Here is a 12,564-nt window from a genome sequence, read left to right on the forward strand (position 1 = left end):
TCAAACTATTCAAACACCTTATTGTGCCTTATGGTCTTACTAATGCTCCTGCTGCCTTTCAGTCTTTCATCCAAGATACCCTCCATGACTTGCTCAATATCATCTGTGTTGTCTATCTTGATGATATTCTAATTTTCTCCCATAACCAGGATGAGCATGACATGCATGTTCAGCTTGTACTTGACTGACTTTGTGATGCCCACCTTTGTGCTAACCCTGCAAAGTGTGAATGGGACAAATTGGAGGTCAAGTACCTTGGGTATGTCATTGGTGCTGATGGCATCAAAATGAACCTGAGGAAGCTCAATACTGTTGTTTCTTGGCCTGAACCAACATCCATCAAGGATGTCCAATCATTTCTTGGGTGTGCTAATTTTTATTGCTGTTTCATTGATGGTTACTCTCACATCACCCAGACACTAACTGCCTTAACTTGAAAAAATGTACCTTTTGATTTTTCAGGAACTACTCACAGTGCTTTTGACATGCTCAAGTGAGCATTTGTCAGATCCCTGATCCTTCAGCACTTTGACCTGCAAAAGCCATGCATTGTTGGGACTGATGCTTCGGACTTTGCCATCTCAGGTGTTTTCCAGCAACCCAACCATGAAGGTCACCTCCACCTAGTGGCATTCTACTCCCACAAGTTATCCCCTGCAGAGATTAACTATGAGGTCCATGATAAAGAACTGTTCACAGTTGTGGACACTTTTTGTGACATGTGAGCATGGTTACTTGGTTTGCCCTTCTCCATTTCAGTCATCTCTGACCACAAATCTTGAATACTTCATGTCCTTGTGTGTACTCAACCACTGCCAAGTGTGTTGGGCAATGTTCCTATCTGACTTCAACTTCTCTCTAGCTTGGGCCCTGGGCAAAAGCAATATTGCTGATGCCCTTTCTTGTTGGCCTGACTTCCTCCTGAAGAAGGGGGATGAGACCCTATTGGGTCAAAATTGTGTCATACTAATACCTAAACACACAGATTCATTATTCACAGCCACTCCCTGCCTCAATGCTACCACAACTCTCACCATTGACAACTCAGCCCTCCTCAAACACTTCAAAACAGCAATTCAAGGGAACACTGAGTGGCATGAGGCACTCACATGTGGCAGCACAGACTTTGCCTCTGATAGTAATCTGGTGTTCCACAAGGGAAAACTTTTTGTCCCCTCCCCATTGTGTACTGACATTCTGTTCTCCCATCATAATGCTATCATTGCAGGTCATCCAGGTCGTAATTGAACATTTGGACTTGTTTCCAGGGATTACTCATGACCTGGCATGCAAATATATGTCTGTCACTATGTAGAAGCCTGTGACACCTGCACACACATCAAAACCCCTCAACACAAGCCCTACAGCTTACTCCAACCCCTTGATATCCCTTCCCATCCATGGAAAGTCATATCTATGGATTTTGTCATCAAACTCCCCACATCACACAACTATGATTCAATCTGGGTTGTTTGTGATTGTCTCACAATATGCACATTTCATTCCATGTCAGGAGACCCTATCAGCTCCTGACCTCACCTGGTTATTTCTTGATCATATTTTCCATTTGCACAGACTTCCTGACTCCATTATTTCTGACTGTGGTTCTATTTTCATATCTAAGTCTGGTCTGAACTCACCTCTCTGTTAAAAATAGACACTCACATGTCAACAGTGTACCATCTGCAGACTGATGATCTGACAGAATGCACAAACCAGACACTGGAGACTTATCTCCATGCCTATTGTTCATACCAGCAAGATGATTAGGTTGATTATCTCCCCCTTGCTGAGTTTGCATTCAATAATCTTGAAAACTCTTCTACTCATCAGACCCCATTTTTCACTAACTATGCTTTCCACCTGTCATTTGGCCACAGATCACTGAGCATTCAACCATTCCCACTGCCACCAACCTTGCCACATGACTTGATGCAATTCACACAGAGCTTCGTGCCAAGCTGCAATTCACATAAGACATATGGACAAAGTACTACAACAAGAAGGCATTACCAGCACCTGAGTTTCAACCAGGTCAGTTGGTTTGGCTCTTGTGCCGTAACATCAAAACCACATGCCCATCTTTGAAACTTGACCATTGTCGCCTTGGTCCATATCCCATCATTTGCAAAATTAGTTCTTCTGCTTATCTTCTTCAACTCCCTTCCTACCTATCCTACCTCTATCCTGTCTTTAATGTTCCCTTCTTGAACTGTATTCAGATCCTTCCAACTTCCATACCCATGCCTCACCACTCCCTTTCGACCTTGCTGAAGATCCCACCAATGACATCAAGTCAATCCTTGACTGTCACAAAACTGGCCATCACTATGAATATCTTGTATGGTGGAAATCTCTACCTGAATCAGATGATTCATGACTTCCCCTTTCTGACATCCCCACTCTGTTTAATGAACTTATTAAATGCTTCCATCATTGTCATCCACATTCCCCTTACCCTCATGTGTTTGATATCAACAAAAACTACCATACTCTGCTGCCTAGTACTAACTCTTCTCCCTTGCCTCTCCAGATGCCCTTGCCCTCCAAGCCTTTGTTTGAACCTGTCATGCCTGCCCTCATTTCCGTGCCTGCTGCTGCTGCCCATCCTCTGTCACCTGCTGCCATATGTTAGAGGTTGAGATCTGAGTATGTGCCCCTAACACAGACTATGACCCATGGGGGTTATGTCTCACATCCTGCTGAAAGGCTCAACTTGTAGACTCATCCTCACTCACCCTAGAAGGGGAATGATGTCACAGTCATGCTCCTTACCATGAGAGCACAGGTCATTGTGATCCCAGTAGGTATAGGCAACCATATTATCATGACACACAGTACCCAGACCATGAACTTCAGGATGACCACTTGCATGGACCTCCCCTGCTAGATACCCATGGAGAATACATGTGTCCAACCAGTTGCAAAGGTCATACTGGCTATGAATGTGCATATCAGCACCAGCCTCCTCAAGCAGATGGTCATCATGGGAGCTGGAGCCCCATCACCAATGTACCACTCACCTTGCATAGTCAGGTGACAGAGCAGAAATGTGAAGGAGCAGCCATTCCAAGGTAAATGTGAGGCATCTACTGTCTTGCTAGTATGAACTTTTGTATGTCTTCTTGTCTGGTGTTTTGGCCTAGTCTTCCCCTTGTACCATCTTGATGTCACCACTCACCTTCATGCCTACTGTGGTCCCCCCATCAGTGTTGCTTCAGTGTTGCTTCAGTCCTGCTCTTCATGTCCTACAATGTTACATCACTCACTATGTCTTTTTTGTACCACTGATAATAAATGCATTTTGTGACTTATATGAGTGATCTCTAGTCCAGTGTGTTCAATTGTGCTACTGAGTGCTATAGATGTAGGGATTTCATATCCCTTATGCACCAACCAGACCTTCAAATAGAGTTCACATCAAGTGTGTCCACATGAGTCATGGATGTGAACAAGCTCTATGCCTCACATCAGACTTACAGGATACAACCCTTACTCTCCATTTTCTTTTTGTTATTCTACATTCTCCCTCATCACTCTACCCTGTACTCATGTACCACAAAACCATCCTATACCATATATACCTTCTCTCTTCCCCATGACCTCTTTCTAGTTCTGGCCATATCAAATGCTCTCAGAATGTACTTATATAGTGCATGCACAATTTTCACTAGCAGAATACTACTCAGTGATTTCCCACTCCAAGCTTGTCAGAAAACCTCAGAAGTCTCAACCACTTGTCCTCTCTTGTCTAAGCTACTAGCCATCCAACTGATATTCTCCCATCACTTGTCCCATCTCTGTAACACATCCATTGTTCTACCATCTTTCCCAAACTTGTTTCATCCTTTTCCTTCTGTTCTTCATTATCTCTCTACTCACCTATCTGTCTTACTATGTCACATGCATCTCATATTGTCCTGTGTTGCTCTTGATCAATTCCCCTTCATACTCATCAGCAGTTCTACACACAGAGCACTCTGTTATGAATTATGTTTCCCTATAGACAGTGCTCAGATGGCTATATTAATGGCCATGTCACTCAGTTGTCAGGTGCATTGTGCAGGGAATCAATGGTAGGTATTATTACATACAAATATAGTGCAAAAAACATAAATGTGAATATCAGTGGGCGCTTAGAGGTCTACTAGAAGGTATGAGCAGGAGCTATGAGAGGTGCAGTGGGAGCATTGAAACTGACAACAGAACTCACAGGAAGAGAGAGGTACCACTATCCTCAGAGAGCTCTTGTGCTCACACAAGAGGGTAGGTCTCACAGACCAGTTGCACTCTACAAGAAAACCAGGTCTCTTAGACCATGGGAATGGGAGGAAAGTGCTGCCCAGGGTGTCAAAGGTAGTGTTGTAACTCTACAGTAATAGTGGTTCTCAAAGTCAAACCTTGAAAAGAATTCATAGTGAATTCAGATGCTGCCGATATGGCAGGTTTTGAACTCCGACCTGCCCTGCTGGCATGCTCAATATCATTGCTGCCAGTGTCGACACTGCTAAAGCTTTAATCCAATTCTTAATTGCTGTCAGTAGGAACACCCTGGATCATGTCATGATCCAATCAAAGAGGTCGAACCAATGCATCCACTGGTACAGACACCTCAAAGAAGTGTACTATTCATTGGGAGGGGGTCCGTAGTGCGCGTACTGAATGCCTACTTGCCTGGTGCAAGGAAAATGAAGACGCACATATCAAGCTCTTCTCTGATTCTGCAAAAGATGCCAAGGGGCAAGGTCAGAAGAAGAAGCAGAGTGGTACTTCGAGAGATGTTGTCTATTCACAGGTTGCACAAGCTGTATTTTTGAATAACAAGGATCTGGAGGTTCAACGACTCTTCAAGGAGGACCCCAAGGCATTCATAAAACCAGTTTCAACCCGTTTTTGCATGTAAGTATCTAGTTCCTGCATCATCCATCTTCTCACTGGAATTACTGATCAGCTGTTTCAGACTGAGAAAAAAATACAATGAATTCAACAAGGACCTCAAGCAGTCAGGAGCAGGAAAGACATATGTGGAGCTGCAAGAAGATCCAAAGATGAAGTCTTTGATTGGTAAGTTTCAACTGCTGTTAATCTGCACCTGTCCTAACCATGTCTCTGTCAGATACAAAGCTCAAAAAATTTCCCTGGTGGCCTGAGCTTCATGGCTTGTGGCAGACAAATCCAGCCTTCAATCATGCCTTCTCTACTGTGGACACAGGGCAAGATTTTGCATCTGCTGCACTGGAACATTTTAATCTTTCCAAGCACCCAAAATCATTGGCTACAGTCGATGACGATGCTTGCACAGATGATGATCCTGATGGAGACATAGTTGAGGTCGATACTCACAGTGTGGATGATGGTGCCATTGTAGATATGACAGATGATATGATGGTTGACCAGCCCCCCCACATAGAATCACAATCCTCGTCATCACCACTGTTACCTTTGGACCATGGTCCTAGCAATACACCTGACTTGTTCTCACTGCTTCCATTGCCACACTGGTACTAATGACCTCAGCTCCCTCCCATCTCAACTTCTGATACACTTGGAGTGGTATTGTTGAACTCTCCTGAGCACTCGTCAGTAGCTAATTGAAGTGCCCCCAATAATCCACTGTCTGTTTTTTCCAATTTTAAGGAATCTTCACCTAGCTGTCAGTCTACGCCTATTGACTCAGAAGACTCAGATATTGGTGCCAGCCAAGCACTACGGTCTCTCTGTGTCAGCTCAATTAAGGGAAGTCGTGAAAGTTTACCTTCTCTTGCCACAAAACAGTCTCATCCACCTACTCAAAGTGCATCACCTCAGTTCAGTCGTCCCCCCTCTTCATCACATAAATGCCCTGGCAGCAATGCTCTTGACCAGACCTCTGCCACTGCAGAAAAAATGTCCCAAATGGCAGACTCCCTAATGAAGCACCTTGACAGCAAACGTGAGGGTTGTGCTGAGCATGAAAGTTATAAATGTATGAAACTTCAGGGTGACATTTGAGCTCATGATCTCAAGGCTCGCAGTGCTTGTGATGAGCGGGAGCATGCGATGCATCTTGCAGAACAAGACCATCTCCACCAGCAGGAGAGAATGACTCAAGAAATTGAGTTTGCAAGACTTGAGCTTGAGCTATCTTGTGCACATTGAGAAGAGGAGGAGGCTTGGATTCATTGTATTGCCATGGAGCATGGTTCTGATCCAAACTGAAGTAGGTCTATACTGTGTCATCATGCAACTCGTTTTTAGGACTCAGAAATGCATACCATTTTGTACTCAATTGCAAGTGTGACTACACACAACAAATGCTACAGGTTTAAGATAAGTGCTTTGAGTTCACCAAGCTTGAGCACAAATTTCCCTTGTTGGGTACTAAAGAGGATGAAGAACTTCTACTTGACAAAGCAACCACATCTTTAACATGTTGCAATTCACTCCAATGAGGAAAGCAACCACATCTTTAATGCATTGTGAAAATCCTGCCCTGCAGTTCCAATGTAAGTCTGATCACCTACTGCACCACCCCCTTGCTGATCATCCTCTCCTGCGTCACTGTCAGCTTGCCTCAACCTCTGAGTTTGCTGATAGAAACAGACATTTGTGTCCTCATGGTTTGATTTTTCCTCAATTTCAACAATTAAATTGTGCAGAACAAAGCATGAACGGATCCACATGTTTGCATAGTCAAGGTCCTTCTGACTTTGGACTGGGATGTGAAGCTCCCACAGTGATTGGAACCAGTGTGACAATCATATTCCCACTAGGCTTGCAATGGCCATCTTTTGATATAGGTGATGGAAAGCTACAAAACCATTAACCGCTTTTCCCGCACTCAACCTGCTCCAGACACATATTCCTGCACTCTGCGGACATGTGCATTCACTCCCACGCTGTGCACATACCTGCGGTCAATTTCCCGTGCCTTCGGACTACCTTACAAATGTCCCACATCAGTCCATTGTCCATCCTACCTCATTGGTATGTATTTTGTCTTGCCTTGTGTGTTGTAACAAGTGTTGCAGTCTTATTACATGTCTTTACATATTCCTACTGCCTGTCTGTCCTGTCCCTTCCATCTTTGAGAGGGTTTAGCTAGTATAAAGTGCCTAGAGTGACTACTTCATATTTACTCCCCTTCTACAGTATTTCCTTCCCTTAGGTTTTACTTAGGAGCAGTTGCCATTAGTGCGCGCTTTTAGCCCCTATTGGTTACCTTATACCTGGACACCTTGTCTTGACTTTCCTTACCCATGCAATCAATACCCTTGCCCTCACTTGTTACCCACGCCATTCCTTAAGACTTCCCTACCCCTTACCTTAGCATCTCGCACTCCTGCATCAACCGCTCATCGACCGCACTTCCGCATTCCCGCGCTCTACATACCCACACACTTGTTCCTGCACTCTGCGCACTTTCGGGTCTTTAATATCATTGGCTGTTCTCAGTAGCAATTCCCTTTAGGGTTGAACATTCTTGCTTGCAAGTGTAGCAGCTAGGCAGAGCATCAACCTACAACAATATTTTTGGTTAGGCACTTTAACAAGAGTCTAGCCATTGTTGTGTTTGCACACTGGCCCTTGATAGAGCCAACAAAATGCCCCGAATGAACACAGACCTGGACATTGGGTAAGGACTATGAATGTATATTGCCATTCATACTCACTGTTGATAGGTTATAGTTGAACTTCTTTTGGTCCAGGGTCAAACTCCCTCCCAGTGGCCATTTATATGGCAGTACACACCAGGTTCATGCAGCATATGCTGAGTCTGCCCACAACCACTCTCCTGCACCAAAAAACAAGTCAGGATCCCGGGAAACTCTTGTCTGTGCAAACACATTTGAGTCGTGGAGACTTCCAGGTACACTGATGACATAGTCCATGATATGAAGATTGTGAGGGAATATAACAACCTTTTTTGATTGTAAGTCACTGCACTGCACATCAAACCGACACTTACCTGCGCTGTTAGAGAATAGTCTGAATTCTTGTCGAAGAAACCCTCCCCATGCCAACCTGGCTTCTTGTGTAAGGGGGACGGAGTCCCATCAACACAAAGAAAGCCTCCACACTATTCATGACATGTCCTACTTTCCGCATAAGTTTTTGCCTGCTCTCACTCAATTTGATCCTCATGATCAAGTGGATCAAAATGGATGGCCTGGTCATGAAGTTGCAGGATTGCAATCATCACCCGTTTATAGCAGTTGTAGACGGTCCCCACAGACACTCCAGCTCAGTCGGATATGTCTTCAGTGGTTGCAGCATTGCCATAATGGCCAGTGCCATTGAGAAAAATGGTGAGCTGTATTGGGACAGGGAGTTGGGGGTTATTCAAATTGTTGTAGAAGATGGTGTGTCCTTGAATCAACTTTGTAAGTTCATCAAACACATCCACATCAACACAGAGCTTGCAACAAAAATTTTCAGGCAAGAATAGAGCCCACTCCTCCAGCAAGTGTAGCTGAGGCACACGACTCAGAGACAGATGGAAATCAAGGACTCAACATTTCTCCACCTCATCATGCAGTGCAGTGATTGCATCGGCAAACTGAGTAAAGACTCGTTTGCACATGTCTGGGATGTCATGCAATAGGAACTCAGAGTATGCTGTCAAGAGTGATGTCAGAGAGTTGTCTGACAAGGCAGAGGTAATCAACAATGTAGGGGACACTGGGGACTCTGGCCATGTTGGTGATGCAGTCCATATACTGATATCCGAGCCACTATGTCCATTGGCAGTGTCATCAGATTCCTTATCAGAGTCTTCATCATGGTCTTCATCCAGTAGCTGATCTACCATAAACTCAATTAATTCCATATATTGCATGATGGTGAGATCATTGCTCATTTTTTTGAGGGAATTGCAGAACACTATAGCAGGAGATGATGATGGTCATGGTGCAATGTTTAGGGTTTATTTGTCAGCGTTGGAGCTTCAATACTACCGACAACTCACAAATCTGTGACCTTTCAAAATTCTACAAAGTTAACTTTGAGAACCACTAATGTATACTACTTAGTAAGTAGTACTAGCTCTGTACTTTAGTTGTTACAGCTGATTCCGAAACTATGCGGAATCGCAAAATCAAAACTTGAGCATCAGAAACAGCCAAACAAGGACCCTGTAAGCATACTGTGAGATTTGTGCTGCACAGCATCTGTGTCATTCATTAATGCTGCCACGCACTGTTTTGAACGATCTAAAGGCTCGAATCCCTGTTCTCTGTTGATGTGGGCACTCCATTAAACATATCTGCCATCTACTTGGAGTAAAAAAGACTCTTGTGTACAAGGTTTTACAGCTCTGTCCCTTGACTTGGAGTATCAGAAACATACCATTGCACGAGCCCAGTCCTTGATCATTGCTGGTGTACATGGGATTTCCATGCCACTTTGGTGGATGTATGTGACTGAATTATCATACTCATTACCCCATTTCTTGATGATAAGCCTATGAAAATGAGCAATTTCTTGGTCTAGCTCTGTAGCACCATCCACAACTGCAATTTCATCATTGTCTGATGCTCCACTGCCATCTTGGCTTGCAGTGTCACCCACAGTCTGTCCTCATCAACCACAACAATAACACAATCAATTCTCACTGCAACATACCTCATTTCAAGTCAAAGCTGGAAGTTTCTCCACATTTTTCATGTCAACAAATATTTTCACCTTTGGAGGCTCTTCAGAGATGAGTTTCTTTGCCATTTCTGCATAATCAGCTTGGTTGTCGACATCCATTGCTTCAGCACATCTATAAACAACCACTGTGAGATAAATTTAATTTCTATGAATAATACAAAGATCACTTGCCCACAAGAGTTGCCAAGGAGGTACTTGAAAGTGTATTTTTTCCTCTCAGTGATCCTATAGTGTGATTTGTCATGCTTCATGAGAATTGTTGTCAGAAATTTGATGTAGTTGGACTCAGAGACTTGAAAGACCAGTTCCTTGACTTTTGTAGATTTCACTTCCTTGGTTTTTGCTTTACCATTATTTTCAGTAGTAGTCTTGGTGTATGTATCAAGGTAAATAATGAATGTTGCCGTGAATCCAGGTGTCTCTGGGGAGGAATCTGATGGTGATGACATCATCTTTCAGTGAATTGCATATACTACACTAGCGCTACTACAAATCTTGCAGTCATGTGCTTATGGGGTCCTTGTTTGGCCATTTCCGACACTCAAGTTTTGATTTTGCGATTCCACATAGTTTCAGAATCAGCTGTAATAAGGCTGGAATCAAGATATGCAAAGTCTGATTCATTAGAAGACCTCACTTGTTTCAAGTCAGGGCCTACTTAGACAAATTTTGCCTAATTGTACTTGAAATATTTGCTACATTGCACAAAGTGTTTTTTCATCATGTTAAGAAATTTTATGATTTTCCTGATGTATTGCATGATATTTGATGAACATCCCTCTTGATTTAATTGAATTTAATCTCTCATTAACCACCACATGTACAGTTCAAGTGCCCACATTAATATGATCTTTTTCTCTGACAAGTTTTTGAAGTTCTGACATCATTCACACAAAAGCAGCAATTACCTGTCTGGCGATTCCTGAAAGATCAGTCACAAATCATATTTGTAATCTCTGATTAGAAGCCACTCAGTATCCAACACCAAACACCCACCTCAATACCCAACAGCTATGCCTGCCCTGGTAGCTAAAGCTGACACCAGTACTTACCACTGTTCTTTAGCTCCAAACCCATGCAAGCGCTATAACACTCGAAACAACCCTAACACTGTACAGCCAAAGCCTGCACACTGGGAATCAGAACATAGTAAACCAAACTCCAAGAAACTTGCAGGAGCAAATTTACTTTTAGCAAACAAAAATTCAAAAGGCTCATCGGTCAAGACACCTCCAGTGGTAGAACAGGAGGTGCAGGAAAGCAAGGCAATTCAACTTGTGCCTGCCACTACCATGGCTTCAACAGACTTATTGAGTGACGTTGCCCCCAATGAGTCCCTTCATCTAGATCGCCTTAGCTCCAGTAAGTTCGCAATAAAAGCTTTTGGCTATCATATTCTTATCAGATTCAAGATGTAGAAAGAGTCTTAAGATACTTGACCAGGCCAACTCCAGGGAGCAGCTGCAAGGTTGGTATTCTGAGTCAACTAATACTACTGGGACACACACACTTACCAAACATCACAGCAGTTTCCTGGTGTGGGAGTGCGGGAATTCAAATCAATACAGCAAGCTGTGGGAGAATTGGACTGAGTGTTGACGAAGCCGTGGTAAGTCAACAACATTATCCGATTCAAGGAATGCTTAATTCATTTAGGCTTACTTATGACTACATCGCACAAATCCTCACCATCGAAATGCCTAGCACCCTGCATGAAGAGCCCTTCAACTATCTCAAAGAATGTATGACTCTTGCAATTGCTAGTCTTCCTTACAACCGCGATGTGATTCGTCCTCAAATTCACATGAATTACCAGCTGCAGATTGCGGGCCAGTTGGTGACCCCCGACATGACGGTCGCCCTCACCTCCGTTGATGGACCCACAGAAGTGGTCATGATCTCTGGATTAGGGGAGTGTGCACTGTCAGAGGATAAGGAGCATGCTTTTGATAAGATGGAGGCTGAGATTGAGTCGCATCCTGAGACCATCTTTGCTGTGATCATGGTGATCCATGAGGCAATAACATATGCATGCCCTCAACTCAACTCCACTGCATCGACCACCCTTCACAATGGTGACAAAGAACCTGACCCCCTCCCTCTCAAATCCTTCATTGGTCAATGATCTATGCCCTGATCATTTGACCATCCCGTGATGGTCGCTGATCACGAGTGGTGCCAAGTCGAATCTGTAGAATACTTCATATGGATTAAGGGGAAAGACAGCCGTCCAATCAACATCCGTAGCAATGACCCTTCGCATATGGCATATGGGGTAAGTTGTCAGTCTATGCAGTGCTTCCAACCCAGTTGACAGGAGTCATTGCAGGTTTTAGTGCCTGAGTCTAGCATGGACGCAGTTACTGATATGCTCGAAAACAGGCTGAGGAAAATGAGGGATCGCATGGTGGACTTTTCGAAAGAGATCTCTCCTGGCTTGGACTGCTCCGATCTTGTGGAAGCAGATGTTGCTCTCCCCATCCTCTGGCGCCTTGCCATGAAAGGAATATTGAGTGCAGTGGATGTCACTGCCCACCAGCATTACCAGACCTGGCACGTGGCTACCTTCAGAGGCACCAAACACAATCATGACGACTCATACTACCCCTCTGAGCTGGAGTCAGGGAAAGGGAGTTCACAGTCGGAAGAGCCAGAAGCTTCCCCTCTTGAACCCAGCGAAGGCAAGGTCATTGTTCCCCTTCCCCAGCCAGGTCAAGATAAGGACGTTGATGCCTCTCTGAAGAATACCAAAGGTGAGGGCGTTGATTCCCTTCCCAAACCTACTCAAGACAAAAGCAGAAGCAAAGGGCTGAGCAAGCGCCTGAAAGCTTAGCGTACTTGAAGGTCTTTGCTGAAGAAAATGGGCCAACCATTGTGCAGATGGTTCGGGAATGCACATATACACTTTTTTTTTCACTATGTCATACAAGG

General features: G+C 44.1%; 5 protein-coding genes across 5 annotated transcripts; 2 read left to right on the forward strand and 3 right to left on the reverse strand.

The window, feature by feature from the left end:
* Positions 1 to 2,484: 2,484 nt before the first annotated feature.
* Positions 2,485 to 3,503, reverse strand: BJ212DRAFT_1299670 (uncharacterized protein; the record flags this gene model as incomplete). Its single annotated transcript, XM_041332900.1, has 6 exons — positions 2,485 to 2,611; positions 2,739 to 2,939; positions 3,024 to 3,100; positions 3,182 to 3,215; positions 3,270 to 3,287; positions 3,481 to 3,503. 6 exons carry the CDS (start codon positions 3,501 to 3,503, stop codon positions 2,485 to 2,487), a joined length of 480 nt encoding a protein of 159 aa, XP_041193057.1.
* A 1,121-nt stretch (positions 3,504 to 4,624) lies between these two features.
* BJ212DRAFT_1212215 (uncharacterized protein) lies at positions 4,625 to 5,271 on the forward strand (the record flags this gene model as incomplete). Its single annotated transcript, XM_041329250.1, has 3 exons — positions 4,625 to 4,899; positions 4,961 to 5,064; positions 5,117 to 5,271. Coding segments are annotated over 3 exons (534 nt in total), but the record flags the coding sequence as incomplete, so codon positions are not given.
* Positions 5,272 to 8,224: 2,953 nt separating this feature from the next.
* BJ212DRAFT_1480841 (uncharacterized protein) lies at positions 8,225 to 8,818 on the reverse strand (the record flags this gene model as incomplete). Its single annotated transcript, XM_041340158.1, has 2 exons — positions 8,225 to 8,452; positions 8,507 to 8,818. The coding sequence occupies 2 exons, from the start codon at positions 8,816 to 8,818 to the stop codon at positions 8,225 to 8,227; spliced, it is 540 nt and encodes a 179-aa protein (XP_041193059.1).
* Positions 8,819 to 9,315: 497 nt separating this feature from the next.
* BJ212DRAFT_1299672 (uncharacterized protein) lies at positions 9,316 to 10,082 on the reverse strand (the record flags this gene model as incomplete). Its single annotated transcript, XM_041332901.1, has 3 exons — positions 9,316 to 9,552; positions 9,664 to 9,758; positions 9,809 to 10,082. 3 exons carry the CDS (start codon positions 10,080 to 10,082, stop codon positions 9,316 to 9,318), a joined length of 606 nt encoding a protein of 201 aa, XP_041193060.1.
* Positions 10,083 to 10,646: 564 nt separating this feature from the next.
* BJ212DRAFT_1299673 (uncharacterized protein) lies at positions 10,647 to 12,466 on the forward strand (the record flags this gene model as incomplete). The annotated part of the gene is made up of 5 exons (XM_041332902.1): positions 10,647 to 10,995; positions 11,039 to 11,225; positions 11,290 to 11,750; positions 11,829 to 11,908; positions 11,963 to 12,466. 5 exons carry the CDS (start codon positions 10,647 to 10,649, stop codon positions 12,464 to 12,466), a joined length of 1,581 nt encoding a protein of 526 aa, XP_041193061.1.
* Between the last annotated feature and the right edge of the window lie 98 nt (positions 12,467 to 12,564).

Source organism: Suillus subaureus (assembly GCF_016647635.1).
Source record: "Suillus subaureus strain MN1 chromosome Unknown BJ212scaffold_16, whole genome shotgun sequence".
Classification (NCBI taxonomy): domain Eukaryota; kingdom Fungi; phylum Basidiomycota; class Agaricomycetes; order Boletales; family Suillaceae; genus Suillus; species Suillus subaureus.